Consider the following 20544-nt stretch of genomic DNA (forward strand, 5'->3'; position numbering starts at 1 on the left):
TCACTTCCTGACCAGTCTTCTGTCTTCGTTATATAGTCATTATCCAAGACAGCATCAAGTTGATTTCCTGACCCTGAAGCAGAAAATGCAAATTTCAGTTGTATTTTTTTGTTTGCTGTAATAAATGCTAAATATAATACTATAAAATGTATAAAACACTGAATGGCAATTTTAGTTGCATCAGGCACATTTTGTTTGCTAAAATAAATGCTAAATATTCAACTCAACAGCAGTATTAAATGTTTTAACAGTTTATATCTACTCAAATCAAGAATTTCCCTCTATTTATTGGTAGCATTATTTTAACATGCAGTGCATAGGACTTCTACCCTTTGCAGCCTTAGCTTTAAACTAACCTAGCTAATTTGCAGTCCTAATTCCTTTGTTGCAGAAACGTGATTAAAAGTTTAAACTCACAGCTCATAAGTACATTTAGTGTATACAAAGTTTGAGAAACATCACTTAGCTTAACTGATGAATCAAAGATGGGACTTAATGCTTCACTTATGCTCAGACGAGCCTTGTTCTTCATGGGGTCGGCCATTGTTGTTTACCGTCAAAATTGCTCAAGTCAATTTGAGATGACTTGGGCACCTTTTTATATGGCATCAAAAAATGCCCAAGTCAACCAGATGACTGAGGCAGATGTCAGGAGTGGGAGAGTGTTTTTGAATGTTACAAGCATTCTGATTGGCTGAGGGTATAGCCACCCTGCAATTATGCAGGGTGGTGCAGCAGTGTTAGGAGAGTAGAGTTAGGCCAATATCTCAATTTGGCCAAAAAATTAGTTAGGCAGATATGCTATTAGGCTGACGATATGTCACTTTGAAACTTCACAGCATCAATCTTCTAGAGGAGATGATTAGCCAGTTCAAGGAACCAGATCTCCTCAAACACCCTTTGAAATACACATATGTAGATGAAAAAAAGAGGCTGATGCAGATGGTGTCTCGAGATGCATCTGCTGAAATTTGGACTGAGTTTAAGGACCGCATGGCTGAAGGAGAGGACTTGAGAGTTTCAACATTGTGTCCTAAATTGCAGGAAGAAGATTGGAGATCTATTGGCCCAATTTTACTTATAATACCTAACTTATAATAATTTCAGGACCATGGATACTCTTTCTGCTGCCTCGCCCCTGTTTTTACAGTGGCACATGGGTACTTAAATTTTTCACTCTTTGTTATATTGCATCCATTTGCTCAAATCATTTTAGCAGATTTTTTGTTATTTTTTTCCCCTCATTAATGTACACACAGCACCCCATATTGACAGAAAAACACAGAATTGTTATACATTGAAGTCAGGTGCGTCCATCTCTTCTGATCATCCTTCAGATGGTTCTACACCTTCATTTGAGTCCAGCTGTCTTTGATGATACTGATTGGACCTGATTAGGAAAGCCACACACCTGTCTGTATAAAACCTTACAGCTTACAATGCATGTTATACTTTAGTTGGTCACAAAGATCTGTTAGTAAGACTTAGACAGTTCATAACCCTTATCTCAAAGTGCAACAATAAAATAAATCAAAGTAAGTCCACACAGAAAACACAAGAGATATAAAATGACCCAGCGGTGAGGAAAAAAGTGCAGAAAAACCTGAAAGGGAAATACAAGAAAGAGCCTGCAGGTTGACTGTTGTTGGCTCCATCTTCTGAATCATGTACATGGTATCTGTAAATGTAACTACACTAACAAACACGTTGACATTTTGAAATACATTGGCAAATAATAGGCCAGCCTCATGCACTTCTTCTCAGACAAATGACAAACAGCAGAGGCCTATGTTCCTTCCGAGGTGTTTTATGTCGATAGTTTTAGGTGAGCTGATGTACAAGGGTAGGAAATTATTAAGTTGATCCATATAGATATTTTTTTCTCTGCCAAGGTGAGGAAATGAAAACAAAAACACAACAACTATCTGGATAGTTGTTGTGTGGATTGGCTCGTTTACCTTGTCTTCCTGGTTCTTATTTTGATTGTTATTTTCTTCCTCTGGGTCTGCGTTCTCTTCCCTGCTCTTTCTGTCTCCTCTGCCTCCCAACCAAGGCTTCAGTTGGCATTAAGGTGTACCTAAATCCTCCAGACACTGAAGTTATTTATGTCTCTTAAGTTTGTATGCATTTAGAGATACAGCTCCACCTGAGGTGGAGGGTGACAGTAAAAAGTTCTCTGCCATTAAAAGGTAACCGTTTTATCATGCAGATAAGGTCCTTTCTGTTCACATTCTTCTTTACAAGCCTCCAATGCTTCATGTGAGACTTTCAGGTGATCTTGTCCTCCAAAACAACTGTGTACATAAAAATGGGACAGCAACTTGAAGCTACTGCTTTTCTGCTGTGGCATAATGTTGTTGTCTTAAATGGCCAACTTCTTGCCGCTCTTCCTGTAAAACAAAATTACCAGTGGTGTTATGTGCGGTGTAGTTTTTAACAGGACCCAGGCACAGACAAAGTGCAACAAAAAGGGAGCTTTATTTAAAGCTAACACAAAAACCAGTCCAGAGGAGCAGGTGAACTAAAGGAGGGTTACTGGAAACAGTGCCAGTCAAAATGCAAAAGTACAAATAAACATAAAAGAATAAACAAAACCAAACCTGAGGAAGAAGGGAGGACGACGAAACGGTGGATGGTAGGTAATCACAAGAGGTTCACACGGGGAAGAACTGACAAAGGAAAGCACAGGGCTTAAAAAGAGGAGAGACGACACAGGTGAACACAATTAGGGAGGAGCAGGTAATCAGAAGGAGAGAGGGAAGGACTAAGGAGGAGCAGAGAAAGAGGAGGGAGGAACAGAAGGAGAGAGGGAAGGACTGAGGAGGAGCAGAAAAAGAAAAACACAGGAAACTAAATAACAAAATAAACAATATAACAACAAAACAGGGAGCCAAAACCCTGGCTCATGACAAGTGGTAAAGTAAGTATAGATTATTACAGTAGACATTCTGCTGTAACTGATCACAGGATCAAATATTAGCCTGACTTAATGAATAATCTTTTGGTCAAGGTGCTACACCACGTTTGTTTACAGGAGGAACAAAAAAGAGAGGGGCGAGAGAGATAAATCCACAAATGGAAACAGAATTAAATTGGTTGATGGAGATTCTCAGTCATCCAGGTTTTTATTCAGAATGTTGAAGCAAGGCATCTGGACATGTAGACATTTCTTGAAGACATTCTTCTTTGAGGACAACAATGTTCACATCCTAGACAGAGGACAGATGGTTTAAAAGAGGAGTCAAGGAAGCCATCTATGTTAGGCTGGAAAAACCTTCCCTTAACAGAGGTGGTGACCTCAGACATCATCTACCACATACAATGCAGCTTCCATCCATCCCAGGAAGCTTCACATCAGCTTTTGTTATTTACCCATTCCCAACTGATCCGTTAGTATAGAATTGTTCAGTTTTGTGACCTTATAATATAATATAATAACTGAAGCCATATATTGAGTCTTGAAAAGCCACCAATTGTTCCATTTATACACATACCAAACGGTTTTAACTTGAGTCAACATGCCACATAAAATGTGGCCCATGGGTTAACATATGCGCTGAATCAGTCGATTTCTCTTGCATTTCAAAATTACCCTTTTCATGTTATAACGTGATAAATGTTATTGTTGTAATACAAAATTGACTGTTTATAAGCAACCGTTGTGCTGCTCGCTGCTATCAGAACATGAGTCATTTACAGGAATGAATTAGGATGTATTTCATGCTTGGATTGAGACATGGTGAGATTCTGTCCTTAATGCCCACAGTGGATGATATTGCCACAGGTATGTGGACACTCAGAATGGATTTTTTTTTTAAAATCAGAGGGACACAGAAGCCTCAATGGCTACAAACTGCACCACCTGCGCCGCATCAAAGCCGGGCGACACAACGTGATTTTTTAAAGTTTCTAGACCCTTGTGACATTGAGCAAGGAAGAAGAAAAATCGTCCAATGCGGCGCATACGTTAACCCTGGGCCTAATTGTTAAGTTTCACGCTATAATAATATCACGTTATAGCGTGATGGTGATAAAATAAAATTATATCGTGGCAGTTCAGCACTTCCGTAGAATCATGTACAGTCTCCATACAGTATTTTCTACATGCAGACTGGATTGACTAATATTTGTCTCTATTTAATGTAATTATGCAGCTTTCAACATCCCTTGTTGTACAAATAATTTCGACATGAATCGTATATTGTGGCCATTTACTCGAAAGCAGTAGTGAAGCTTTTATTGTGAAAGCCACCCGCTCTGATTCCGGTCTGCTGCTGTCTAAATCTGTCCTCTTTTGACTCAGCTGGATCATCAGGTGTCCGTTCATCACTTGAGTTCACAGCCTGCTCAAACTGATCCCAGAGCAGCCTGGTGTCGGGTTTCAGCACCGCGGTCAGCTCCGAGCCCTGCCTCTTCCTCCTCCAGGCACCGAGCATCAACAATAAGCCTGCCCCCCCACCACTCCGCCCCCCCTCTCTCTTTGCGACCCCTCCCCCTTTATATCAGCTCTCATAATAAATCCCTCCTGTGTGCTATTGACTGGCAGAGTTGAAAGGCTTGAATATCACGCAGGCAACTAGTCTCTACAACACTTTTCATTTTTTTCTTGCGTGGATTGACTCGTGTGACGGCTGTTTTTTTTTCTTGAGAAGCAACAGTCTGAGGCGCTCATCAAACAGGTTTTGTGTCTCCACAGCGGCTCCTCTCGGATCTCTCCCACTGAAGCTGATCAGCATCTTTCGTTTTCTACTTTTGTAGTGTTACCTATTAGAGCAGGTAGGCTAAAGCCTCCATCCAAACCCCAGCGGCAGCATGTTGGATCCGTCTTCCAGCGAGGAGGAAGGGGATGAGATACAGGAGGTGGAGCGCAAAGAGGTGTCGGCCCCGAAGAACGTCGGAGGAGCTCGACTGTCACCGGGCCGAGCCGCCGACGGCCACGGCCGCGGAGGGCTCCAGCCCAGGGGCCGCGGGAGCGGTGGCGGCAGCGGTGGTAGTGGCGGCGGCAGCGGCCGCGGTGGTGGCGGCCGACCCTCCAGCCCCAGTCCCTCGGTGGGCAGCGACAAGGAGAAGGAGGACTTAGAGAAGATGCAGAGAGAAGAGGAGGAGAGAAAAAAGAGACTCCAGTTGTATGTGTTTGTGATGCGCTGCATCGCGTATCCATTCAACGCGAAACAACCTACAGACATGGCCAGGAGGCAGCAGAAGGTAAGATCAGAGTGAAAAACTCAGAGCTGAGCTCTGACTGAAACATATGCTCCGCTTATAGCACTCATCTTTTTGATTCATGCCACCAACTGTTGCTTCAACAGCCGCTCCATGCTGCACACTAATTGGTATACAAAGCAAAAATAAGAGATGCAGCACAGTGATCCACAAAGCTGTGTTGTAATAGTTTTCTCTTCTTCACCTCATCATGCACAATCTGAATCAGCTGGCACTGAGAGACAGACAGATTCAGGCTTTTTTCCATCCATTGTAGTATGCCCTGCAGATGTGAATTGTCTCCGAATATAGCAGCATCGTTGTTCTTTCCTTGTCTCTCATTAGGACAATATGGAACATGAGACTGAGCCCCTCTCTCTGCACCTCTGAATGTGACTGTCTGACAGAGCTTTGATATGCTATGTCTGCGGGTGTATTACTTTTCTTGAAACCAAGCTATGTTGCCATGGGGTCTGGGAATCGGGGGTTTGCAGACCCCTAGTTTTCTGTTTCGGTACTGCACACCTTTAAGGACAGCATGTTGCTGCAGGGGAAACACACTGGGAGGAGGTGTGGAATGGGGTACTGTTGCATTTAGTGAGAAAAAAACAATCTGCATGCTGGATGTGCACAAAAGCTGAGTCCACTCAGCAGTGTGGCTGATCCTATTTTTGTGGCACTGCCTTAATTTTAACTGGGTTTAAAATTTAATTGCAAAACTGGTTTTCCCTTTTGTGTGCCTATTACAAGACCACGCAACACTGAAAGCAAAAAACCTCACAAAATAACAGAAATCTTTATCAAAAACCCTAAAAGATGATGAGCCAGTCAGGGGCACTACACTAACAATCAGCAAACAAGGTAATGAATAATGCACAAAATGCAAATATACATCTCATTTCCATTACCAATGATGATTAGCAGACTACAATAACTTCAAAAGACCCATTATTAATAAGTGTGATATCGGTCTCCCAAACGCATTGTGATAGCCTCTGGGGATGGAGTCAGTGCCAGTTAGTGGTTTCAGTTCTTACATTGTTGGACAAAGTAAACATTATATATAAAAAAGAAGTTTTTCACAATAAGAAAATAGAAAACTCAAAACTAGTCCTCTGCATTTTTCCAAACAACTCATTGATCAGCTTTCGAGAGAGAGAGAGAGAGAGGTTAACAGGATTGAAATACATGCTCAAAAATCACCCAATTACAGTCTGTCATAGAGAAAAACTGTAAAAAAAGCACTGTTTTCCCTACTTGATCTTTCAGATACCACTTGAATGCACCATGCGTAGCATAAATTCAGTGACAAAATTGACATATGAAATGTCATAAACACTATTTGAACTGATAAGATTCTGTGGAAAAAAACTGCTGTTCTCTTTACTGGAACTCTCATAGACAATGATTGACTTGCAACCAGAAAATCAGTAAGTATTTGTCAGAGCTGCAGGGAGAGTGAAAAAACTGGTTTATAAGATGTAAAAATACAGTTTCAGTTATGTATCAATGATCATAGAAATTCAACTTTTTGTATTACTTCAGTCTGTCTAACTTGGTAATACTGCACAGATGTTACATGTCATTACATGTCAGAGCTGCTGCTAAAACAACCTTTTAAATGAGCACATATAAACAAAATGGAAATGGCATCATGTTTTCTGGATGCATTGTTTGTTTAACCCTCGGGCGTCATTGGGGACTTTTTTGTCCATTTGGGTAATTTTTGCCTCTTTACCTGGCCACCATTTTATCTGTGTTGGTGCATATGGCACAATTTTTTGTAACAAAGACTCTCTCTAGACACATTTTAGAATTCCAATTTAAATTTTTCAAATACATGACCAGAACATGGTGAAACAAATTTACTACCATTTTGTATCATTCGTGGACAAAAATGTCCACTTACAAAAAACTGCTATAAAAAATTAACAGATTAATATTTTTTCTTACATTTTTCTGCATAAATATGTTAAACAACTTCAGCCCTGCTCAAAACTACCAAACATTAAATCATTTTGAGGAATTTAACCCTTTAAATGCCAGTTTGATTACTTGATGTCACAGTAATTTCTTATGAAGAAAACTCAAAAAATGAGTTATTTTCCACAAAACAAAAGTTAGGTGGCTGAGGCATTATTTTTACTTACTTACTTAATAGTAAATTAAAGTGACGCCTTGTGTTTTTGTCATGCAGGATTCAGATTCCAGTGTAGATTTTTATGCTAGTGAGCAAAAAACTAAACAAGTTAGGGTTAGGGTGCAGAAACGATTCGGAATTAGAAATTCTGAATACAGGTTTGATAGAGTAGCATCTAATGAGCGTTTCAAGACTAAAATGGAGTCTGTAACTTGAAATTTGTAGGAGATAAATTTGGCAGATGACACTGAAATTGCTTAATATTTGAAAAACTATATTTAAAAAAAAAAAAAAAAGTTGACCCGGAATGTCCTCTGTGAGATGAACATTTTGATAGCTGAATGGCTGAAATCAGTCAATGTATGCTGAAGATACACTGCGCCAAAAAACTTACGGAAGAATAAAAAAGAAGAAGAAAGAGAGTGAAAAACAAGAGTTTGCAACGGCAATCAAACTAACTCAAAAAGCATTTCCTGAAGAAAATGCAAGTTTTATTGCTGCAGCTGAAGCATTGCTTTGAATGCTGATGTGAAGGATTGCTCTGAATTGCTGGAGAATCTGCAATCTGAATTTAATTTGCTGAAACACGATTAAAAATTTAAAAAGATGAAGCTCTTATTTTAAAAAGTAGAAAATCTGAGTATTAAGAAGATATGAAAAAGAAACAGCTGAAGACAAGAACAGTATGAAGTCATGACCTTAAAGAATAGCCTGTGAATATACCATATGAAAGGTCTGAGGCTGGAATAATACCATAAGACAGGACGACTGGTTGCAATCGAGGGAAAGATGAATGCGGCCAAGTACAGGGATATCTTGGATGAACCTTCTCCAGAGTGCTCAGGACCTCAGACTGGGCCAAAGTTTGAAACTTGTTGCATCTTTCCCAAAAAGACTCATGGCTGTATTAGAGCAAAAGGGTGCTTCTACTAAATACTGAGCAAAGGGTCTGAATACTTAGGACCATGTGATATTTCACTTTCCTATTTAATAAATCTGTTAAATATCAACAATTATGTATTTTTCTTTGAACATGGAGTGCTGTTTGTACATTTATCAGGAAAAAAATGAACCTGCTGATGTCCTAATAACAAAACAATAAAAGAAACAATAAACAATAAAAAATTCTTGCATGGTGCATTGTGGGCTAGAGTAAGGGTAAAGGTGGTCCACCACATTATTTACATTATTCTGAGTGAGTATACATCTGAGAATATTTTGTGCTTGGCTTTTTTAATGCATAGTGTCCTTGTACTATAGGTGGCTTTGAATACAGCTATCGTGAATATGAATTGGAGCTTTATTTCTGACTTTTTCCAAGCTGCTGCTGTTGTCATTTTGTAACGACTGACAGGTTTTTGGCAGCTCAGGTCATGTGAAATATCTTTTCTGCTGAGGATTGTGGGTAAGAACAGTCAAACATATGGTGTTTTGCATAGGGGACCAGATGTGCTAAAACATCCTGGTACTTTTGGCTTACTCTATTTGATATTATATGTATTGGGACATAGCCCACTAATTCTTTTTCTAGCATACTGAATAATTTAGAAGTATAGATATATGGATTTATTCGTTCACAGTGTGACTTCAGGTTCCACTGGAAGTTTAAAAATGTACCTATAGACATTGAATGTGCTGGACACTGCATACGTTTAAAATATGCTAAAAAAAAACCTGCTGGAAGCAAGAAAAGCATTATTATTTTTCACACTTTCAAACTTTCAGTCTTTTAAATTGACCGGATTCTCTCTTTTTGCGTCTGACTTACTGCCTGCTCTATCTGGTTGGTGCAGATTGATGCGGCTGTGATGGAGTGTCAGAGAGTGGGACACCTCTGAAACTCACTTCAAAGATTCTTGTGGCACTTTGAGTGGTCTCGCAGTGATCAACTGCAGCTGGCACGGTGCAGCTGGAACATATTACGTAGGGTAATACTTCTAGAGTTTGGAATGGAGTTTTAAATTCAACCTAATTGCACAAAAACAGCAACACTCACCTATATTGGAATTGACAGCTACTGTATATTTACACTGTTAAAACAATGCAGTTTGGCTTATATTGCCTACTTGGAAAAGTAGTTTTGATACCTGAACTTACTGAGTGATTAATACCAATGCAATTGAGCATCATGGAAAACTTGCTCTTCGGCTTCTCCTACATTTGGTACGCTCAATGCCATTGTTGTAAATACTTGTTGGAGTTGGAGCTATATATGCAGCTTGGACTATATTCATGAGGGGAATGGTGCCATAAACAAGCTGCATAAAGTCCCACCTGGCTAACTTTATCTTTGAGCAGCTATGGAGATGTATGCCTGACGTACGCTGTGAAGCAGATCAAATTATCATTACCGTTCATTAAGTTTTGGGTCACCACGCCAGCTGCAGTCAGCATAACAGTTCAGCTGTGCTAACATAATTACACAGGAGTTTTCTAATCATCAATTAGCCTTTTTAACAAGATTAGCTAACACAATGTACCATTAGAACATAGAAATGATTATTTGCTGTAAAAGTGCCTCTGTATACCTTTGTATATATTCCTGTCAGGAGTTGTGGTCGATGAGGACACAGATGCAGAGGCACAGAGCGGTGTAAAGTCAAAAGGCAGTCCTTTATTCAAGGCCACGAGGGCAAAAATACAAACAAAGGAAAATACGTAGCGTGGCAAAAACTCAGAGGAGCAAAACGAGGTTCTTAGCATAGACTCTATAGTTCAAAGCTCAAAACATGACGAAGCATAATTACCAAGAGATTCACAAGGTCAAGGCAAACAAAACATTTTTTTTAAATAAATGCATTTCCAAGTGACCCCAAACTTTTGTACAGTAGTGTAAGTGCTGCTGTGGACCTGCTCAGGCTGTGGAGTATGTGGCACACTGTTATGAGTTGATATGGTAGCAGAATGTTTTTTTTTCCTAAGCACTGATTTAAAGGGAAATCACTTTAATATCTAAAGTGAAGTTGCTTCTGTCTGTACATCGGCCCCATGGCCAGATTAGGTACCCTGACCATCCAGTGTAAATGTGACCATCTGCTGCTCTTGGGACAAAGCATGAATGTGTCATTCATTTGTGAGGACATATTGGATTTTTTTAGTATAGAACAACCAGAGAAGAAGATGAGAGGGGATGGAAGCATGCCATCTTGATTTCCTCTCATTTTGTGACTCCTCTTCACTAAAACCACATCCATCACACAGCCAATGATGTGATCATAATAGTGCATATGTTCACATCAGCATAGCATGCATTCAGAAAGTTAAAGGGGCGTTCAAGGCTGTAGCTGCCACGCTGCTGCCTGCATACTTCATCATTACTATTCCCATTTCAGCAATGATATTTGAGTTCCCAATCATAAAAGCTGTTTCTTTTGTTATCATCATCCCCTCCAACACTCAACCTTTTCCACTGTGTGACCTAAACACAATGTCCCATTCCCATCCACTGTGATTTGTTTCCACCAGAATTACTCACTGAGCTCCCACACTGAGGTTGGTTCATTCATCACTAACCTAATAGGAAAGTAATTTCAGACATTTTTTTTCACACCCGCTGCAAGAACGTAGAACCTTCAACCTTTTTTAAAAGACATGCACATGTTAGTTGGAACACGGTGTTATGAGAGGACATGTAGTAGATGGAGAATGAAAGTCTTAATTTGACATTCTGTGTTTAGATCACACTTTGGAGCTCATACGCCTTCTCAAACACATTTGCCAGTCAGCTGGGAAGTGGGTGGCACTGCACCGGGCCTGGGATGCTGTGGGGAGAAAAGAAATAATGCACGGCTGTTTGAAAGGTTTCTTTAATGTTCAAACCTTTCTTTTTTTGGTATTTAAAGGTGCAAGTCGAGTTTGTCTAAAATGGGGGTGCTATGCATGACATATTTATGTGTTTATTGACCCTAGTGGTCATTAAATCATTGTATGAGCAGAGTAAGGAACAGTTAGGTAAGTCTTTCTGATTGGTCATCTTAGTGAAAACTAACATGCAAAGTCCAACCGCACAGTCTGCTGGAGTGGTTTGATCTTTAAAGGTTTGTTTTTTTTAGCTTTCAGCTGAGTAAGTGACCAGAGTCTCAATATGCCTCCTCACCTCTCTGGCTGTGAAAAATCCATTAATTTCACCCTGAGAAAAAAATCATCGATAGAAGTGTCATAGGATTGTAGGCTACATAGAGTACATGTAGCAGAATCATTGTGTAGCCGGTGCATAGACTGTTTAGCAAAAACTGTTTTTTTCTTTTCCTCACACACTGCTCTCCCTCCTGGCCTGCTGACATCAGGCACCATGGAGAAAAAAGCCAGCAAATCATGAGGCTTACCCAGCAGTTTATTATACAGATTATTATTCAATCATTTCCAACTTAAACTGTGTCTTCCTCTCTTGTTGTATTGAGGACACTGTGTTGACTGACTACACCATGTTGTGGTACTAAGTGTTATTACTCAAGCAGCCTATAGCTATCTAGTTTATAATGTTAACTTCTAACTAACCTTTACTAACCTTTGTGGGGGGCAACTTAGGGTTAAGGGTAGGTGATCAAACCACCAGCCTCATAGACCACCATGCTACCACCTAAGCCACATGGTCTGTGCAAACTTTGCTACCCAGCCCCAGAGAAGCCTGGTCTCATGGTAGAAAGTTCAGCATGGCTTTGCCTCCTCCACTTTCTCTGTCCTATCTGCCTCTTCTTTTACCTGGCTGGTCATCAGCAGGAGGTTTAAAGAAAACTCACAATATTCATGTCACCTATATTATATTAAAGTCCCATACATCCTGTCTTAATGCTAATACAAATGATGTTGAATGTCAGGCACCAGATACTGTGGGCTCTTACATATTTTGAAGATGTAGCAAAAGTTATAAATGTACCATCCAAGAAGCTTTACTGGAGCTTCTTTTTGAGCTGCAGTAAAGCCTTTATTCCTGGCAGATGGCTAATATCTTTTCTTATGTGACGATAAAGCTTAATGCTTTCTTTTTCTCTTGTTTGAATTTACATTGCTTTTTTTGCTAATCAGCCTGGGGGGAGATTAGTATGCCCAGGTGACATACTCAACACAGAAACACAATCAGACCATCTGTCTGCTTGTTTTCTGCACCATAATAGGTGCTGTGATGAATCCACTCCTCCCTCCTCAGCAGCACCATACCTCTCTTTACATGCATACAATTTTGTCTTTGTCACTCCAAGCCCTATAGCAGAACAGCTGTGCACCTCAAAGCAGTGTTAATTTTGTTGACGAATCATTTTTGTCATAGTTTTCGTTAACAACCTTTTTTTGCTGATAAAAATGAGACGATAACTAAATAAAAATGCACGGTGCCAAAAACGAAGACGAAATGTATTGACACTTTTGTCAACGAATAAAAACGAGACAAAATTATTGATGGAGACGAGATCCAATCAGATCAAATTTTGTTTGTGTAAGGGAGGGACGAATCAGGAGACAGCGGCAGAGAGCCAATCAGAAGTGATCTCTCTGCGTAAGGACATTACCCCGCGATGCTGGAAGAATGCATGGTAACACAACACAGGAGAAGAACAGACACACGGACACGTTTGATGTCAAGACAAACAAGACGGTTTGCAAACCGTGTGGAGCGACTATCAGCGGTAAAAACACAATAAACGTGAAGCGACATTTGCAGACGAGTCATCCTAACTTCCGTTCAAAGATACACGTGACAAAATCTATAAATGAAGACACCGCTGCTGATGGTTTTACAGCATGCGACCTGTTTCTAAGTTGTCACTGAAGTGTTTCTCTGTAGTTATGGAGTATTCATGAAGAAGGTCATGACTTTCTTGAACAGCTCACTGTTCATTGGTTCTTTCGTGAAAAGGTAATAGCAATTAAATAAAGAGATGTTTGTTTCAAATAACACATGTTAAAGCTGTGCCTGTTTTTATTGCACTTCAAACCTTAATTATTTCATGAAAAAATATATATCATAGAATTTTAGTCGACTAAAATTCTATGATATTTAGTCGACTAAAACTAGACTAAAAGTTAAAAAATGTTGATGACTAAAATGTGACTAAAATCAAATGACATTTTAGTCACAAGACTAAAATAAAAACGAAATCAGAAATTGCTGCCAAAATTAACACTGCCTCAAAGTGTATTTCCCCTCTTTGAATACTTGGAAAAAATGAGAAAAAGAGAGTTGTGTGAAATGTCTTCAGGTGTTACATCAGATATCTATCACATCATCTACTGCAGGCTCCAGGCTAGATTAAGTGCTACTCCCACAGCAAACTTGAATCATAAGTATTTACACAACTGTTTACAAGTAACATAAAATGCATGGAAGAAAATCTAATATTGGATTCTTGTCATCGGAACTGATTATTGATTTTGATACACACAGACAGCATTAGTACCACTTCCATCCTAGCCTGAAACAAATGCACAAATAACAACTGCATAAATTATATATAATGTGGGCAGGGAGGAAGAACATAAATAAATAAAAACAAAAAGAGAGAGCAAGACTGTGGCTACAAACTTCAAAGTGTGTCATCATCAATTGATATCATTGACATCTTTTAATATAGTTTCTGTCCAGTTTTTACTATAGTCTGGGTAGGATTTATCTTCCCACACTCTCAGAATAATTCTGCCGACTGTTATCAGCCTTACTTTTATCGCCACAAAAATCAGATTTTGATACTGCGGACAGAACAGATAAACATAATCTTGGTGATCATGTATTGTAAAATCATTATCCCTAAACAGTCGAGCATTTTTTCTCAAAAAGAATAGACCCTCTTACATTCCCAAATAGCATGTATATTTTTGTATGTTCCAGTGTCTTACTGACTTTTTCAGCATAAGTTGTTGGTCATGATGCCCTATTCTATGACATTTAGAAGGTAAAATGAGTAAAATAAAACCTATCAATTTATTTATGTTGTGTAGATTTTTGCTTAGCCACTTTTATGTATTTATCAATTTTTGAAAGTATTCTGTACAACTCCTCCTTGATTCCCATCACAAACAATATCATTCTTTAAAATGATCCCCAAATTATTACCAAAAATCTAATTACTAAACGGGAGCTCTGTCAGCTCTGTCTTCAAGCTTGTCTGCACAGATAAACTTATGTTATCTAAAGGACAGTTTGTGCACTTTTTTATACAGTTTATGCTGGTCAGCAAAGTTTATCCAATCCAGCCTCAAGTTCATGAACAGTCCTTGAAATGAAAGAAAATAAAAAACAACTGTAGGTCACAGAAAATGTTTCCATAGTAACGACTCCCACCCGTTATGCTTTGCTGCCTAAGAAAGACTTATCACATGTCTTTTCACCGCATCCCTTCCTGCCCCTGATCTGGCACTGATGTGAAAGTGCTACCTTTAACTTCACATATGGGATGCGGTCAGCGTGGGACTATTTAAACATTTGAAGTTCCTAAAACCAATAGTGCTAGGTGTCAAAGTTCCCTCTGAGTAGCAAAATGATGAACTAAACTGTGTAGAAGACACTAATTAGCGTGCCGAAATAGCTCAGTTGGGAGAGAGTTAGTCCCATAGATATCCAATGCGTTTGCAAAATTTCCCAGCCTGTGATGAATAAATTATTTCTATTCTATAGTAATTAACTTAGCTTTTGTACTTTAGTATACTCTTGAAAATGGTCATCCCTCTTTCAAAGTGTGTCAAAAAACACAGACGAGAAGAAAGTTATTAAACCCTAAAGAAAAATTACATGAGCCCTGAGCTATATATAGACCTCTATTAAAATTAGCTACTCTGCTTCACTGCTGCCAATGTCTGTGTTATAGACAGGGCAAACCAGGCATTTGAAGACAGGAAAACCTTTTTAAATGATGCCATCAAAAGTTTGTGTGTGTGTGTGTGTGTGTGTGTGTGTGTGTGTGTGTGTGTGTTGAAACAGTTCAATAGTGTCTACATAATTCATGAGGACAGCATGTAGGCTGCTAATGACGATGAAAGCCCTGTCAGTTATCCTGTTGTGTTCATGTACAAACAGACACCCACACTGCTACGGCACATGCGAACGTGCAATCACATACTTCAGTGCACGACAAGCCTTTGACACGTTCACTTATAGAAAGCAGCGAGTGCAGAGCAATTAGGTCAGGTGAGATCTACTATATCGAGGCTCAGAAATGATAATCATCGTAGTCTGCAGGCTGTTTGCAGGACCTGTCCATAAAAGCAGGGCTGTATCAGGAACTAAAACGATGACCATAGCTATAACTAACTATATCAAAGATTATTACTTACTTACTTAACAGGAAAGTATTAAGTGTAACTTAAAAGTAGAGAGGGTGACTGACTCCAGAATGTAAACTTAAAGCTGGTTCCCTAAGAGAGGTGCCTGAAAACTAAATAGCTGGTGTCCTATTCTACTTTTGGAGATTCTAGGAACCATGAGTAAATCATGTGCCAAATATTAGGAAATTAACACGTTACAAGATCCTTTAGATATGATGGTGCTTGGCCTCTAAGGGCCTTGTCTATGTGGATTTTAGTGGGGAGATAGTGACACCAGTAATAGCATGGTGTCATCTGCATAATGGTGGAAATTTGATTATACATTAATACATATACACATGACTTTTGACTAACCTCTACCAGCATCATCTTGAGTTTGCATCACAGTGAGCACCTAAACACATGCTCCCCACCCCCTGTTGTCACCATGGCAACATCCTCTGGTTCAATTCCTGCTTCTCCTCACTGCCACACAGATTCCTCTGTCAATGTTCCATAAAGTGAAACCATGCTTTTGTATCCCCTTACTCCACTGTTGCAGGCATCAGTCTGTGACATCACTGTCTAATAGATGTGCTTCAGTTGGCTACGCAAAGGACACTCTGATGTAATGCATTGCAGTAAAATCAAAGACTTAACCACAGGTTTCTTCTGAGCCTACAACAGAGCTTCATAAAGGCTGTTTGATTCAGAAAACTGTAATGCTGCCACCACACTGCTGACACATGTATCAGTAGTTAGTTAGTAACTTGGCAACTTTTGGGATGCTACTGCTCAGCACTGCATTAGAGTCACATGATTTGGACAGGAACCATCAACCTTGACCACCTTAATCTAGTAATAAAGGAGAATAAATAATTAGCTGTAGTATCTTTCATATTGTCATTGGATACATGTAAATTCTGTTTTACTGTGATTGGTGTTATGATTATTTCAACTAGCCTCTATCTGTCTTGATAATTACAGGTTTCCACAAGAACAACACTTATATTAGTTGGATAGAAAAACATTTACCGTTCCCATTTAACAGAAATATTGTCCATATTAGTTGTATTCAGTTCTGCTTTGACAGTTGTTCATTAGGTATTGAGGTACTATACATAGTGGTACATCACACTGTGTCAGCACAGATGTATGCTAATTAATCAAGGCAGAAAGTGTGCATGAAAGCAAGCAGTGGTTCCAGAGCTGAGTGACTTTTGTTTTGCTACTGACAGAATTATTCTTTGTCATCTGGTTGAGAGTCCCTGTGAGTTTTAGATGCATCAGGAGCACCAGTTTTGTGTTGTTTCCAACACTTCCAACATTTCCAAACAGCTGTTTCCCATCCTCCCCTGTGATGCAGCTATGTGTTGCATGGTCCAGATTGGTGAGGTGACACACAAATGCAAAAAGGAAGTTAACACTGCGTACAAGTTAATTAGTTTGTGCCTAAGAACTATTGCTGTAATATATTAATGTATTAATACATATATGTTAATACAAATTACACTCACATTACGGAATATGTACAGTGATTATGTATGTTGGACTGTCATTGTGTTCCCCCTTCCTGCCAGCAGGCTTTGCACCTGACCCCTAGGTTGGACCTTGCAGCTGGTGGACCAAATAGATCCTCCGCCATCTTGGGCTGGGTTCTGTTAGCACCTGAGCCACTAAAGCTGGATCCATACTCCACGAGAACAGAGAACTCGCTCCTCGCTGCCGACGTTACGACCCACAAAATGATGTCATTTTTCTCTCGGAGCGCCTGTGGCCCGGGCAGAACTTTTTCTCTCAGTGCTGTGCGAGAACAATTGTGTGATTGGTCGGAATTTAGTGGGCGTGATGAATGTGAAGAAGCGCAAGAGCTTCTTCAGGTGCAGAACAAACAGACAGAAGGAGGAAGTACAACGACGATGGACAGTTTAAATGAGCAGCTGGCAAAGAGCTCCTGGAAGGAGAAACACGGCGCACAGAGGAGAGTGTCTGTCCAAAAGGTGGCGATAAAAATTAATCCCAGTATTGATCACGACGCTACAGTGGCTGGACGCGCACATTAAACACCGGGAGACGGGATTTATTATTCCAGACAGTCATCCACACATTCACAGAATTAAATTCATACAGACCAGAGGTCTGCTATACAGTCAGCTACACTAATCTTCTATTTATTGTCATGCTATACGCCATCTTCCCTGAGCATTATCAGCTCGTTAGGCCAGGTAACCATGACTGTCAACCTTTTGTGTGATGTGTGCTGCGTGGGAGGGCCGTATGCACACACACTTCTCGTGGAGTATGGTACCTCTGTGCTGAAACAAACTTTTTTTTACTCAGGTCTCTGTTGTGGGCAGGGTACTGAGTCCTGCCCTAGTGAGTTTTATTGAATGTATGCATTTAATCTTTATCCAATACATGTTAGCCAGCAGTGTGTAGCTCAGGACGACTTACACCTTATTTCAGAAGGGCCTACTGCTCACAGTGACTCTAACTTCCTGCGAGGCACTGAGCCAGTCTTCTTCACTAGCCAGTTCAGTTGTTTAGTAGACAAACTGAAGCATCAAACAGTGTACTACTGAAACATTTGCAGCATTTTCCAGCTGTCTGTTCTGGTAGGGGGAATATGTGACCTAGTCCACTTTGCTATTAAGATTCAGAGCATTTGCAGATCTGCATAATCTCATTGTTTATTCTTTATTTGTTTACCTGCCAAGAAGAGGACCTAGACCCCTGGAAATTCACCACTAGCTCATTGGTCTTAAAATGGATTCAATACACTATTGTGCGTGAACTGTTTTGAACTATGAGTTCCTGACATTACAAGAGGATACTGCACTGCTACTTCAGATGTTTTGTCAAAACATGACATTCTTTTTTAACTATAACCCAGCTGTGATTCTTTCTATCACAGTTAGATGTATAGTAATGTTTCTTTGAGACAAGAAGAAACAGGGGAATCAAAAAAGTCTGCATTAAATCTAATACATCTGTTAACCTTGGATTACTGAAACCTTGAAGGTGAAGCAGACCAGCCAGGAGTCTAGAAAGCACAACTCCGACACACAATCAGATTTTCCAGCTGCCTGGATGACATCTTGGACTAATCCCTGGTCTGCCACGTTGAGATTAATGAAATCTATCTAAATCAAAAGCTCTCCACACTGTCTGTGACATTAATGGGATAGCAAACGGTCCTTAAAAGTGTTTATTGCTAGTGAATGGGAGAAGTATGTTTCTTTAGCATCAAATATGTTTTGACAAGAGAAGAAGAGCTGGCTGGAATTTGACTTTTGACAGGATAATTTAGCAGCAGCTGAACTAGTGCCAGCAGTGAGTGGGAGGTGTGTTTTGAAGCTGTCTGAATACAGTATCCATACTTGAAATCACAGTCATCTCTCTGAGGAGAAGTTTTAAACAAGTGGATAATTAATATTTAAGATTTAAATTTGTATTTATTTAGGACTTTTATGTGTATTCCTGTAACAGATTTGTTGTTAGTGTGCAAATAGCAGCTCTTGGGTCCCATATGCCCATATGAGTACTTTCTTAATCCATTGTTGGTCTGCTGAGCAGCGTGTAATCTGGGATTACTCATCCATTTGATGTTATGTCATTGCGTGTGTGTGAGAGGAGGAGAGGGTAAAAGTCTTGTTTGTGTGTGTTATTGGGGTTGTGATGTGTGGATTTTTATTGTTATTTACTGTGAAAAGGGGAAGAATGAACCAACCAATTTATAACTTGCTGGCTGACAGCAAGTTAATGTTGTTCTTTCATATTGTAGAATCCACCATGCAGATTAAATATGTACATTTGTGCAAATGCAGCACATGTCTTAATGTTTATATATCTAGTTTATATACTGTATATTTGTATATATTTTGTCTATACATTTTGTTTAAAGTTTCAAACTGTAGAGGGATTCAAGAGTTGTTAATTAACTTTTTGTTATATATGCAACTTTATAATTAAATACAATACAAACTGTATGTTTTCTTGTGCTGCAGTCTAGTTCCGTAATCAGCATGCTGTTACCCCCACAGTCCTACTCTGGCTTGTATATTTAAAAACACAGTCACTGTGCAGTTACTGTGATAAACTTGAGTGTCTGTTATCAGACAAAGTCCTGCTTACAAAACAAATATGATCATGCATCTTGGAAGTTGCTGGAAGTGCTAGTTAACATGAAGTCTGTCTGCAATTTAGTCACCTTTTTATTGCAGCTTGCTCTGTTGTCTAGCAGCAGAAACAGAACCATGTATAAATAGGAAATACTTTATTAGGGATTTGGCTGCATTATAATACAGTATATGTGCATACAGAAGGTGGGAGAAACCTTTCGTAAAGGGTTCCCTCTCAGTTTGTTGATAGCATATTTCAAATTTATGTAGTGGCTGGAGTCCAGCACATACAGTATATATAAATGCAGAAATGATAACACCATCTGATCAGAATAAAACAGGTCTCCTGGTGAATATCAACCTCCCCATACCTAACCTTCAATGGGTAAGAATAAACACCAACTACTGTAATTCTGTGGCAGTGATCACTCACCAAAACAGACACCAAATGTAGAAATTTAGTCAATCCTAAAAAACATTCTAATCAGTGCCAGCTGATCAGCTCCCTGGTACTTCTTCTCTCAATCATCACAGATGGCCGTTCAGCCTCTCAAATATCTCACCATTTGGCAATGTAGAGTTTTTCCTACCATACTTTTATTTTACACTGAAAATATTTTCTTTTTCTTTTAGCACAGGCCTCAAGGACACTGGGCCAATGTGAGAGAGGTCAAAAGGAATTTCTCTATACTGACTTGTAACAGTTTAACAAGACTGAAACATGGGATCTGTGGGTGCAGATCAAATGTCTTAAAGGCAGTGATAAAAGATGAGTGCTGATATGCTATTTTTCTTCCTTGTTGTAATATTATTAAAAGATTAGTTAGTTAGTGACAAACTGTTATACAA

The 20544-nt window shown here is 39.5% G+C and overlaps 1 protein-coding gene across 1 annotated transcript in view; it reads left to right on the forward strand.

Annotated features, from left to right (window-relative positions):
* The first annotated feature begins 4557 nt into the window (after nucleotides 1–4557).
* The window catches only part of cadpsa (Ca2+-dependent activator protein for secretion a), a 158598-nt gene continuing 142611 nt past the window's right edge, over nucleotides 4558–20544 (forward strand). The window contains exon 1 of the mRNA XM_028406129.1: nucleotides 4558–5205. Within this exon, the coding sequence (XP_028261930.1) occupies nucleotides 4813–5205 (393 nt within the window). The 5' untranslated portion in view covers nucleotides 4558–4812. The remainder of the gene's footprint in view (nucleotides 5206–20544) is intronic.

Source organism: Parambassis ranga, chromosome 5 (genome assembly GCF_900634625.1).
Source record: "Parambassis ranga chromosome 5, fParRan2.1, whole genome shotgun sequence".
NCBI classification, from domain to species: Eukaryota; Metazoa; Chordata; class Actinopteri; family Ambassidae; genus Parambassis; species Parambassis ranga.